Below are 13,939 nucleotides of genomic sequence, written 5' to 3'. Positions count from 1 at the left end.
ACAAGATGGAACTTTTATTTTTTCAGGTTCCTGCCTTGACAACTCCATCTTCACAACATTTCTAATTCCAAACTTTTCGCCAGAACCTGTTTTACTGGCTGTCTAATAAAATTCCCAGGGCTGCAATGTGAACCAGTTCCAGACGTACAGCTGAGCGTTGTCGTCCGAGGTGAATCATTTGCCCCTCAGAACCTTCTTAAGGAGACCAAAAATGGCGTGATCACAGGGAGAGAGGTGGGACTGCATGGAGGGTGGCCGAGAGCCTCCCATTTGAATTTCTGCAGGAGTGCCATGAGTGTGTTAGCCGTATGAGGCTCTGCATTGTCGTGGAGCATAATGACCCCGCGGGTGACGCTGCCTGGTCGTTTCGATTTGATCGCTTGCCGAATGGTGGTCGAGTAATGCTGGGCATTAGCTGATGTCCCATGCTGCAGGAAGTGAATCGGAAGGGGGCCATCCTGCTCAAAGAAAAACGTGAGCCTAGGGGCAAATGATTCACCTCAGACGACGACGTCCAGCTGTACGTGAGGAACTGGTTAACACCGCAGCCCCGGGAATTTTATGAGACAGCCATTCACAGTCACAGTGGGACAAGTGTCTCAAGAGCCAGGGTCAATACTTCTAACATACAGATAGTGGTTTCTGTAATCACGCCTCCGGCTCGTTTCTTTTCGAATGCCACTTATACTTTGGAAGTTTCTCGTCTGCAGCTCATTGGGAAGTAAGTATAAGACAGACAAGAAAGCGACCTAATAAAAACGTGTTAAAAAAGAGAAAAAGATCTTCACAGGTCTCGAGGAGGGGGAGTGGGTGTGGTTCGATCCACACATCGTCCCCCATGCCTACACCCCTGTACACACAGTACCAACAGTGTGGTCACTCATTCCATGTCTGCCACTTCCTGCTTTGTCATGAACTCTGCCAGTATAATTTTTGGTGGATGTACGCGAAGTTGGAATACTTTGAGAGAAAAAAATAAAAACCCTTATTATGTCCAAAGTTTTCAAAGTAAAGTAACTTAATTTGGCACAGTTGTTAGGGAATATTAGATGGATAAACACATACGTTTTCATGATTGTTGAAGTTATTCGTTTTCAATAATAAATAACTTAAATTTATTCAACAAGGTGAGTACAAATTTTCCTTTTTTGAAAAATCTGTGAGGACAAAGTAAATGCAATTTCGTACTAGGTTTGACATACCATTATTACAATTATCTGTGGAACAGAATATTGATATTTTCTTTTGCTGGATTTTTACACCTCTCCAAATTTCTGTGGAAAAAATATACCAAATCTTATGGCTTTTCTCTTGCATAAAAGCCTTACTATTGCAGTAAATGAAAATTCCTTTTGCAGAATATTTGACTATAGTATTGACTAATTGCTGCCAAATTTAAGTACTAAATAGTACATAAATTTGCCAAAATGTAAGTTAAGGAATCCTGAATCAAAGATTTGACAGTGTTTGTATTAGACCTTACCTGGGTGCACTAGTGCAAACCATATCCATTCTCCTCTTCATACTCGAGCAGTCTTTGCTTTACTTGTCCTCTTAGGTTAACCTGATTTTCAAATTTAGTAACAATAATGTCAGCTGCATCAATTCTCCTGTTAGCGACTCCCTTCAATACCGACAGTGTGAAAGGTCCTGGATCAAATTCTAGCATCTGTAGCAACTGAGCAAGCATCATATGCTGCAACTTTATCAGAGTTCTGGGAACAACTGTTGTCTGGGGGCACGGTTTTTCTATCAGGGAGTTATAACTTCCATTAGGATTTTGAGTTTTTCGATGCACACACTTTTGTTGAGTTCTGAATTCGCTAAACAATTAAACATTCCCCTCATCGCGACTGCATAAAACTGGAAGAAAACGTCAGAGGAATAAATAAAATGAGAAACCAAAAATAAGAACAGTGGCGGATGGCCCAGTTCAAGCAGTTGTTAATTAACGTTTTTATCAGACTTAGGGATGAAATTGGAAAGTAATATTCAGGAATTAAAATTTCAGTAGCATGTGGGAACTGAAGAGCCAATAAAATTTCGGGCGCCTTCACGTAATCCCCCTTAACTCTTTCATAGCATCCTCTGATGCCCTTCACATCTGGTGGATCCTGACCATAGGCGCTGTAAGAGGCGACCGCGTTTCAGAAACCACAAAACACATCGAACACTCTCCTGCATATACACCACTGTGACAGCAACTCTGCTGGAGAGAGAAAGGAAACCAGATGCTGTCAAGAGGAGACACAGAAGTACATCAATATAAACTACATGAGGTAAGCTATCACTTGTAACAAACTGCACGCCAGTTGAAACGTCTCTGTGAAGTCGTTTCATAAAACGCTTGTCGGATTCGGTACAATGTATTCACTTTACTATCTAACTTTAGCTCAATTCATGAACTATTCCAGAAAGACTGAGCACTCAAATAAGGCCTATTGAATATTGTATGTGTTTAATGTGGGGTTTTCGATTTTGTTTTGTGGGAGTCGCTGAGATGGTCATCGTCTGCTGTGGGCAGACGATGTTGCTTCTCGTTCGAAGGAGAGCACAGGATGACCAACTTAGGTTTCCAATACCTCAACATAGAGGTTTACCCATCCAAGTCGAAGGCTGTTTTTGTGTGTGAGGTTGGTGACGGAGGGCTACCCCTCTGGTAACTTGACGCTGCACGGGGAGCTAGGTAATCTCGAGAGAGAAAGCGGCACTCTTCGATGAACGCCTGGTGAGTACGGGGGGTTTCAGGTAATAGGAAGCAGGTGGAGTTAGGGCTTCGTTATACACTCCTGGAAATTGAAATAAGAACACCGTGAATTCATTGTCCCAGGAAGGGGAAACTTTATTGACACATTCCTGGGGTCAGATACATCACATGATCACACTGACAGAACCACAGGCACATAGACACAGGCAACAGAGCATGCACAATGTCGGCACTAGTACAGTGTATATCCACCTTTCGCAGCAATGCAGGCTGCTATTCTCCCATGGAGACGATCGTAGAGATGCTGGATGTAGTCCTGTGGAACGGCTTGCCATGCCATTTCCACCTGGCGCCTCAGTTGGACCAGCGTTCGTGCTGGACGTGCAGACCGCGTGAGACGACGCTTCATCCAGTCCCAAACATGCTCAATGGGGGACAGATCCGGAGATCTTGCTGGCCAGGGTAGATGACTTACACCTTCTAGAGCACGTTGGGTGGCACGGGATACATGCGGACGTGCATTGTCCTGTTGGAACAGCAAGTTCCCTTGCCGGTCTAGGAATGGTAGAACGATGGGTTCGATGACGGTTTGGATGTACCGTGCACTATTCAGTGGCCCCTCGACGATCACCAGTGGTGTACGGCCAGTGTAGGAGATCGCTCCCCACACCATGATGCCGGGTGTTGGCCCTGTGTGCTTCGGTCGTATCCAGTCCTGATTGTGGCGCTCACCTGCACGGCGCCAAACACGCATACGACCATCATTGGCACCAAGGCAGAAGCGACTCTCATCGCTGAAGACGACACGTCTCCATTCGTCCCTCCATTCACGCCTGTCGCGACACCACTGGAGGCGGGCTGCACGATGTTGGGGCGTGAGCGGAAGACGGCCTAACGGTGTGCGGGACCGTAGCCCAGCTTCATGGAGACGGTTGCGAATGGTCCTCGCCGATACCCCAGGAGCAACAGTGTCCCTAATATGCTGGGAGGTGGCGGTGCGGTCCCCTACGGCACTGCGTAGGATCCTACGGTCTTGGCGTGCATCCGTGCGTCGCTGCGGTCCGGTCCCAGGTCGACGGGCACGTGCACCTTCCGCCGACCACTGGCGACAACATCGATGTACTGTGGAGACCTCACGCCCCACGTGTTGAGCAATTCGGCGGTACGTCCACCCGGCCTCCCGCATGCCCACTATACGCCCTCGCTCAAAGTCCGTCAACTGCACATACGGTTCACGTCCACGCTGTCGCGGCATGCTACCAGTGTTAAAGACTGCGATGGAGCTCCGTATGCCACGGCAAACTGGCTGACACTGACGGCGGCGGTGCACAAATGCTGCGCAGCTAGCGCCATTCGACGGCCAACACCGCGGTTCCTGGTGTGTCCGCTGTGCCGTGCGTGTGATCATTGCTTGTACAGCCCTCTCGCAGTGTCCGGAGCAAGTATGGTGGTGACACACCGGTGTCAATGTGTTCTTTTTTCCATTTCCAGGAGTGTATTTAACTGGTGAAATACTTAAGAACTTCAGCGTATCTGAAGCGTGTGAAGCGAGTTATTTTTTTAAATGATTTTTATTCTTATATTTTGTGGAAATTGCTTTTGTCTTTGTGTGTCGATTTTGTGCCTCGTGTTTGGTAATCAAAGACCCTTCTGGTCCACCACGGCACCGCAATAGGCTTTGTTTTAAACAGTTTGCTTGTTTAATGAGCTACAATTTCTGCAAGAATGTCTATTGTTTGGTGCGCTGTCTACAAAGCAGCACAACAGCTTGAGTCAGAATGCACCACGTGCTCTAGTTCGGCCTTTTGCAAGCAGCAGACACCGTATGCTGAATAATTACGCACAACCTCGTGCATTGGTTAAACCTCTGTCCAGAATAGTGCACGTGTAGAATCGTAATGCGATTCTCACTGAGATATTTTTATGCTACTAATGCAAAGTAGATGATAGTATCATTGTCTCCCACCCCCGTCTTCTGTGTTTCTTCTTGCTGTAGTTAAATTGTGCTCTGTTTCATTCTCACGTAATTCTTACTTAAATATATCGAGTCAGGCACCAGTTATGTGTAGTTAGGATGTGCAACCAAATATTTAGTTACAATAAATAATCTACGTGAAAGATAAACTCTTTGGTGTCGATCTTCCCCCCTTACTCTGATTTCCAATCCTGAATTAATCAAGTTGCTTCATGCACGACATGGGGTGCCATTTATCTGGCTACTTAAATCAATTTGCGTACTTGTAATTAAATTATTGAAGTATTTAAACTAATAATTTTCGAGCTCCGTTTTTTCTAAATGATTACGAATGGCTTGGGCTGGTGGCGACCCTGAATTTCTGAATTTTTATCATTATTTGTGTGAGAGAAGCAGCTAGAAATGCGAGATAACGTATATGGCTCGATGAGCAATGCTGTAAACATAAAATACCTTACACAGTATACAGGGTGTTACAAAAAGATACGGCCAAACTTTCAGGAAACATTTCCCACACACAAAGAAAGAAAATATGTTACATGGACATGTGTCCGGAAATGCTTACTTTCCATGTTAGAGCTCATTTTATTACTTCTCTTTAAATCACATTAATCATGGAATGGAAACACACAGCAACAGAACGTACCAGCGTGACTTCAAACACTTTGTTACAGGAAATGTTCAAAATGTCCTCCGTTAGCGAGGATACATGCATCCACCCTGCGTCGCACGGAATCCCTGATGCGCTGATGCAGCCCTGGAGAATGGCGTATTGTATCATAGCCGTCCACAATACGAGCACGAAGAGTCTCTACATTTGGTACCGGGGTTGCGTTGACGAGAGCTTTCAAATGCCCCTATAAATGAAAGTGGAGAGGGTTGAGGTCAGGAGAGCGTGGAGTCCCATGCAATTGGTACGCCTTTACCAATCCGTCGGTCACCGAATCTGTTTTTGAGAAGCGTACGAACACTTCGACTGAAATGTGCAGGAGCTCCATCGTGCACGAACCACATGTTGTGTCGTACTTGTAAAGGCACATGTTCTAGCAGCACAGGTAGAGTATCCCGTATGAAATCGTGATAACGTGCTCCATTGAGAGCAGTTCGAAGAACATACTGACGAAACTAAAATGAGCTCTAACATGGAAATTAAGCGTTTCCGGACACATGTCCACATAACATCTTTTCTTTATTTGTGTGTGAAGAATGTTTCCTGAAAGTTTGGCCGTACCTTTTTGTAACACCCTGTATACAACAGTTGCACAGCGACAAACTTTTGTATTTATAGTAAGTATGCTCACCCTTTTTGTTTATTTCATCACAGACAAAATTAATATTAGCGGAGACAAATACGTGCTTAAATTCAAGGAATTGTATTCGCTCTATGCAACTAAATGAAGGGCCTGTTTGTTTATTACCATATGCGTTTCGCTTCTTTTACTTGTGAAGCATCTTCAGTAGCCTGTAACACGTTTCTTTTTATACATTTAATAAATGTATTAGTGAAAGTTACAATATGTTACCCTTACATTTTGCCATGTTTTCTCTTGTTTTTCAGATTAGAACCAACTTTTGCAACACAAATTTCGTGAGGCGAAATTATCGTTTGGTGTTACTTGCGATTTCCAGCACTGTTAGCCCATGCGTGTGATCCTGGGGATGTGTTCATTAGTTTCCGTGCACCAACTGGCCGATTTCCTGCGTTATTTAACACACGTTTTTTACAATACATCACTTGCACTTTAAATTTTCTGATCAACATGTATATGTTTATGGTGTTTAGTGTCACCAACTGTTGCTGTGTGCTTATATCTTTCGTCTTTTGTTTGTGTTGTGTGTGTGGTTTGATATTTTTCATTTGTTTTGTTTTTGTTTTGTATGTATGTGTATATCTTGCGTGCGTGCGTGTGTGTTTGTGTGTGTGTGTGTGTGTGTGTGTGTGTAAATGCGTCGTTCTTTATGAGAGTGCGTGTATGCGTGCGTATATCCTCTTCCCCCTTCTCTCTCTCTCTCTCTCTCTCTCTCTCTCTCTCTCACACACACACACACACACACACACACACACACCAAATCAAAAGTATCACACTACACACACAACACATACAAAATAGGTAAGATAAAGATAAATATGTAGCGACAGTTGGCAACACTAAACGCTTGTAAGCACATAAATGTTGATCAGAAAATTTAAAATACTAGTGATGTAAGTGATGTGTTGTAACAAATGTGTGTGAAAGAACGCCGGAAATCGGCCAGTTGGAGCATGGAGACTAATGAACATATCTCCAGAACCACACACATGTTATAACAGCCCTGGAAATCGAAACACCGAACAATAATTTTACCTCACGAAATTTGTGCTACAAAAGTTGATTCTAATCTGAAAAACTAGAGAAAAACGTGACAAAATATAACATAGTAACATATTGTAATTACCACAACATATATTTATTATATGTATAAAAGAAACATGTATTACAGGCTACTGAAGATGCTTCACAAATACAAGTAGCGAACCGTGTACGGGAATAAACAAACTGCCCTTCATTTAGTCGCATAGACTGAGCGTACCTCTATGAATTTTGAAGCAACTCAGTAACGACTAGAAAAAGACAAAATGACGTGTGTAAATGCTGCGCAAAGACAGAGGTTGCTATGGATATACGCCTTTATTATCCAAGTCCGTGACAATGATCCCGAAGGTTTTAAAAATTATTTACCGCTGCACAGTGCCACATTTTCAATGTTGTTAGAGTACTGACAACGAAACAAGATACTGTTGTGTGAGAGTGCGAACCTCCAGGCGAACGACTCGTTACCTGGCAAACGGACGGCCACCTCAATTCTTTTAGTTCTCTGCGTCAACACCCAGGGCGCCCTTGTGTTGTATTATACCAAAAACACGCTGCGCAATTTGCATCGCACTGAAGGAAGAGTTTTTAATGGTAAGTAGGCACACGTATTTGCAATAACTCTATATACAATAAAATTATATAAATGCGAGTGATACAGACTGGCGTTCACAGAAAAATATCCAAGGGGGAATGATTAATATAGGGTAATTTTTAAGTAGGTTAGATCAGATACAGTTTTTGCTCCATAGGTCCGTAGTGAGAAGATCCCTTAGGATATACAAGAAGTCATAAAACCAGAATACGTAAGACATAATTATATGAATAGACATTACTTCCACAAGTCTTCAGTGACATGTTCCTCATGAATGTGGAACAAGTTAAAATACCTTAAGCATATTTTTACTAGAGAGGTACTAACAAACATGCCACGGAACATGTACATGAATAATGTACTGCGCATAAGACAAGCTGTTGTAACCACCATCATCACACAGGAAATCAGTTTAAAGCACTTATTTGTGTTGATCATTTACTGCGCTGAAGTTGAGCAGAAGTCAGATTTGTCATGATGTACATGTCATTTGGCATTACTGATAACGTGTAGAACGATTGATTCTGGTAAGAAATTAGTCAGTGGAGGAGGAACTGGCCACCAAAAAAATCGTTCAGGTTCCTTGTAAACTGTGATTGACTGGTAGCTGTACAGGGTACCCTCCGCCACTCACCGTGCAGTGGTTAGTGGAGTACTGATGTAGATGGGTAGAAAAGCAACTGAAATTTTTCGACAGAAGAGAGGTAACTTGACTTGGCAGAATACCAATTCGATCCTACGCAGAGCATATGAAATAACTTGCCTGTCTTCTAGCAGTCTACCAGCGGTCTCTGAAGGAGCAAAGTGTTCCTGACGATTCGAAAAAAGCTGAGGTCATTCCCATCCTCGATCGCGGGGTCCCGGGTTCGATTCCCGGCCTGGTTGGGGATTCTCTCTGCCCGTCTGGGTGTTTGTGTTGTCCTCATCATTTCATCTTCATCATCATCATTATTCATGACAGTGGCTGGATTGGATTGTGTAAAAAAAACTGGACTGTGTGAAAACTGGGACTTTGTATGGGCGCTGATGACGGCGCAGTTGAGTGCCCCACAAACCAAACACAGTCACTCCCGTTCTTGAGAAGGGTCGTCGAACAGACGCACAAAATTATAGGTCTACATCTCTGACATCGGTCTGTTGTAGAATTTTGGAACATGTTTTGCAGCCATGTATTATGACATTTCTGGATACGGAATACCTCCTTTTTAGGACAAAAAAATGGGAATTGGAGGGGATGAAGGAATGATGAGCTTTATGGCTACTGTACGGAGGCAAACCTACGTTTTTAGCATTTGTAGACTTAGAGAAAGCTTTTGACAATGTTAACTGGAATACTCTATTTCAAATTCTGAAGGTGGCAGGAGTAAAATACAGGGAGCGAAAGGCTATTTACAGTTTGTACAGAAAGCAGATGACAGTTATAAGAGTCGAGGGGCATGAAAGGGAAGCAGTGGTTGGGAAAGGAGTAAGACAGGGTTGTAGCCTCTCCCCGATGTTATTCAATCTGTATATTGAGCAAGCAGTAAAGGAAACAAAAGAAAAATTCGGAGTAGGTATTAAAATTCATGGAGAAGAAGTAAAAACTTTGAGGTTCGCCGATGACATTGTAATTCTGTCAGAGACAGCAAAGGACTTGGAAGAGCAGTTGAACGGAATGGACAGTGTCTTGAAAGGAGGATATAAGATGAACATCAACAAAAGCAAAACGAGGATAATGGAATGTAGTCAAATTAAGTCGGGTGATGCTGAGGGAATTAGATTAGGAAATGAGACACTTAAAGTAGTAAAGGAGTTTTGGTATTTAGGGAGTAAAATAACCGATGATGGTCGAAGTAGAGAGGATATAAAATGTAGACTGGCAATGGCAAGGAAAGCGTTTCTCAAGAAGAGGAATTTGTTAACATCGAGTATAGATTTAAGTGTCAGGAAGTCGTTTCTGAAAGTATTTGTATGGTGTGTAGCCATGTATGGAAGTGAAACATGGACGGTAAATAGTTTGGAGAAGAAGAGAATAGAAGCTTTCGAAATGTGGTGCTACAGAAGAATGCTGAAGATAAGGTGGGTAGATCACGTAACTTATGAGGTGGTATTGAATAGGATTGGGGAGAAGAGAAGTTTGTGGCACAACTTGACTAGAAGAAGGGATCGGTTGGTAGGACATGTTTTGAGGCATCAAGGGATCACAAATTTAGCATTGGAGGGCAGTGTGGAGGGTAAAAATCGTAGAGGGAGACCAAGAGATGAATACACTAAGCAGATTCAGAAGGATGTAGGTTGCAGTAGATACTGGGAGATGAAGAAGCTTGCACAGGATAGAGTAGCATGGAGAGCTGCATCAAACCAGTCTCAGAACTGAAGACCACAACAACAACAACAACGGAGGATCAACATCTACGTCGATACTCCGCAATCCACGGTACGGTATGTGGCGGAGGGTACCACGTACCAGAACTAGTTATTCACTCCCATGTTCCGCTCTGAAATGGAGTGAGGGATCTATTTATATACCTCCATATGAGCCCTAATTTCTCGTATCTTATCTTTGTAGTCCATACACACAATGCATGTTGTTGGCAGTGGAATCGACCAGCGCTCAGCTTCAGATGCCGGTTCTCTAAATTTTCTCAATAGTGTTACTAGAAAAGAACGTCACCTCTCCTCCAGGGATTCCCATTTGAGCTCCTGAAGCAGCTCCGTAACAGTTAGATGTTATTGGAACATACCGGTGACAAATCTAGCAGCCAGCCTCTAAATTCCTTCGATATCTTCCTTCAATCTGACCTGGTACAGATCCCAAACAGTCGAGCAGAACTCAAGAATAGATCACACCAATTTCCGATATGCGATCTCTTTTACATCTGAACCACATTCTCCTCAAATTCTCCCAATAAACTGAAGTCAACCATTTGCCTTCTCTACAACACTTCTGACATGTGGTGAAGTTTACACAGTTGTGTAGACTGAGATGGGCTGGACACGTAATACGACTTGATGAGACAGATCCTGTAAGGGAAGCCTGCTGTAGTGAACCTGGAGGAAGAGGAGCAAGAGGACGACTGAGGCTGAGACGGAGTGACGATGCTGGAGAAGGCACAGCCCATGCAGGATGCCATAACTGGTGGTCTACAGTAGAGTCCCGAGATGAGTCCAAGTTCCATTCTGGGATGTTCTGCCAATGGAAGAAGAAGAAGAAGAACAAACACACTCCTGGAAATGGAAAAAAGAACACATTGACACCGGTGTGTCAGACCCACCATACTTGCTCCGGACACTGCGAGAGGGCTGTACAAGCAATGATCACACGCACGGCACAGCGGACACACCAGGAACCGCGGTGTTGGCCGTCGAATGGCGCTAGCTGCGCAGCATTTGTGCACCGCCGCCGTCAGTGTCAGCCAGTTTGCCGTGGCATACGGAGCTCCATCGCAGTCTTTAACACTGGTAGCATGCCGCGACAGCGTGGACGTGAACCGTATGTGCAGTTGACGGACTTTGAGCGAGGGCGTATAGTGGGCATGCGGGAGGCCGGGTGGACGTACCGCCGAATTGCTCAACACGTGGGGCGTGAGGTCTCCACAGTACATCGATGTTGTCGCCAGTGGTCGGCGGAAGGTGCACGTGCCCGTCGACCTGGGACCGGACCGCAGCGACGCACGGATGCACGCCAAGACCGTAGGATCCTATGCAGTGCCGTAGGGGACCGCACCGCCACTTCCCAGCAAATTAGGGACACTGTTGCTCCTGGGGTATCGGCGAGGACCATTCGCAACCGTCTCCATGAAGCTGGGCTACGGTCCCGCACACCGTTAGGCCGTCTTCCGCTCACGCCCCAACATCGTGCAGCCCGCCTCCAGTGGTGTCGCGACAGGCGTCAATGGAGGGACGAATGGAGACGTGTCGTCTTCAGCCATGAGAGTCGCTTCTGCCTTGGTGCCAATGATGGTCGTATGCGTGTTTGGCGCCGTGCAGGTGAGCGCCACAATCAGGACTGCATACGACCGAGGCACACAGGGCCAACACCCGGCATCATGGTGTGGGGAGCGATCTCCTACACTGGCCGTACACCACTGGTGATCGTCGAGGGGACACTGAATAGTGCACGGTACATCCAAACCGTCATCGAACCCATCGTTCTACCATTCCTAGACCGGCAAGGGAACTTGCTGTTCCAACAGGACAATGCACGTCCGCATGTATCCCGTGCCACCCAAAGTGCTCTAGAAGGTGTAAGTCAACTACCCTGGCCAGCAAGATCTCCGGATCTGTCCCCCATTGAGCATGTTTGGGACTGGATGAAGCGTCGTCTCATGCGGTCTGCACGTCCAGCACGAACGCTGGTCCAACTGAGGCGCCAGGTGGAAATGGCATGGCAAGCCGTTCCACAGGACTACATCCAGCATCTCTACGATCGTCTCCATGGGAGAATAGCAGCCTGCATTGCTGCGAAAGGTGGATATACACTGTACTAGTGCCGACATTGTGCATGCTCTGTTGCCTGTGTCTATGTGCCTGTGGTTCTGTCAGTGTGATCATGTGATATATCTGACCCCAGGAATGTGTCAATAAAGTTTCCCCTTCCTGGGACAATGAATTCACGGTGTTCTTATTTCAATTTCCAGGAGTGTACAAAAGAAAGAAAACAAAAGGATCGTGTGAAACCCACCTCATTCTGTTAATCCACGACAACCAAAATGCATGTCCCCAGGTTGACCCAGTGCTGCTTGACTTCCATAAACTGTTCGACACAGTTCTGCACTTCCTCCTAATAAAAGTATGAGTGTCCAGAATATCAGAACGGCTGTGTGATCGTACTGAAGAGTTTCCAGCCAACAGAACACAGCATTCTCAATGGAGAGTTGTGTTGCGACGATAAAGTTAGTTTGGGTGTGTTCAAAGTGTTATAAAACCATTACATTCACAACAGGGATGGTGGCAAGGGGGGGGGGCGCCATGGGGGCTATAGCCCCTTCCCGCATGGAGTATCATATTACGCTGGATAAAATGACTTCAGAAATAAGCGAATGTATTACTCCGACAGATTCAATCATCATTTTCATAATTATGTAGCAATATAGGTTGCAGTGTATTCCAGACACATTTTAACAAAAGAATAAGAGTGGCAAATAGCTTACTACCTAAACCAATAAAATTATTTAACTTAAAACAGGCGTCTTATTATTTACTAATAAACATTTTTTATCCTGAACTCCAAAGCAGTTACCAAAAACTACTTTCAGCAACACCAGTTTTCCAATTTGTCGGTAGAAGACCCCAACTCTCCTTTTGTTAAGCCATATTCCATTCCCCCAGACCCCCTCCCTCCCCACCCCCCCCTTTATCGACGCAGGTTCGAATCCTGCCTCAGGTATGGATATGTGTGATGTCCGTAGGTTAGTTAGGTTTAAGTAGTTCTAAGTTCTAGGCGACTGATGACCTCAGAAGTTAAGTCCCATAGTGCTCAGAGCCAGCCCTTGATCGACTTCTAGAATCGCCCCTAGTTCACAATACACATGGTGTTCCCGTTTCAAACTTCTAGGACATGTAGAGGGGAGCGAGTGCATAATATTCTTAATAGGAATCCATGTCTGAAAACTTATCGTTTCCACTGTATGATGGTTTCAGTTCAGATGTGTAACGCATCCACGTCTGCTGAGAGAAAGAGAAAAGTCTCAGAGTTGCTCGTCCTGGTATGCAACAGGGTAGACACTACGTGAGACGGCCCCTAAACGTCCATCACGAAATACGGTTTCAGCTTGATGGTGCACCATCTCACTTCTCTCGTGCGGTCCGTAGACATCCCAGCTGGTAGACCGAGGTGGTCCAAACACGTGGCTGTCCCAAGAGCCAGATTTAACCCCTGTGGACTACTTCTTGTGGGGTCGCATGCAATGTTCAATTTACAAGACTCTTGTAGCGATCGAGGAAGATTTGCTAGCACTAGTTCCGGCACCAGATGGGATGGAGAGCATGTACCAGGACATGCTTCGTATGTACCAATGTCTGTAACAACGCTGGGTGTCGAAACATAGAGCCACTGTTGTAACACATCGGTACTGTTCTGTATGTACAGTATGCTGGCTTCTTTTTTGCTGTGGAATAATACACTATGTGATCAAAAGTATCAGGACACTTGGGTGAAAAGGACTTACAAATTCGTGACGCCCGCCATCGGTAATCCTGGAATTCAATAACGTATTGGCCCAACCTTAGCCTTGATGACAGCTTCCACTCTCGCAGGCATACGTTCAATCAGGTTTTGGAAGGTTTCTTGGGGAATGGCAGCCCATTCTTCACGTAGTGCTGCAGTCAGG

At 45.0% G+C, this 13,939-nt stretch overlaps 1 protein-coding gene across 1 annotated transcript in view; it reads left to right on the top strand.

Annotated features, from left to right (window-relative positions):
* Positions 1-1,021, top strand: part of LOC126108292 (speckle-type POZ protein-like) — a 52,936-nt gene extending 51,915 nt beyond the window's left edge. Inside the window, exon 3 of the mRNA XM_049913515.1 lies at positions 27-1,021. Within this exon, the coding sequence (XP_049769472.1) occupies positions 27-39 (13 nt within the window). The 3' untranslated portion in view covers positions 40-1,021. The remainder of the gene's footprint in view (positions 1-26) is intronic.
* The last annotated feature ends 12,918 nt before the right edge of the window (positions 1,022-13,939 follow it).

This window comes from Schistocerca cancellata, chromosome 11 (genome assembly GCF_023864275.1).
Source record: "Schistocerca cancellata isolate TAMUIC-IGC-003103 chromosome 11, iqSchCanc2.1, whole genome shotgun sequence".
Taxonomy (NCBI): Eukaryota; Metazoa; Arthropoda; class Insecta; order Orthoptera; family Acrididae; genus Schistocerca; species Schistocerca cancellata.
The sequence above is the reverse complement of the archived record's forward strand: the minus strand, read 5'-3'. Positions and strand labels throughout refer to the sequence as shown.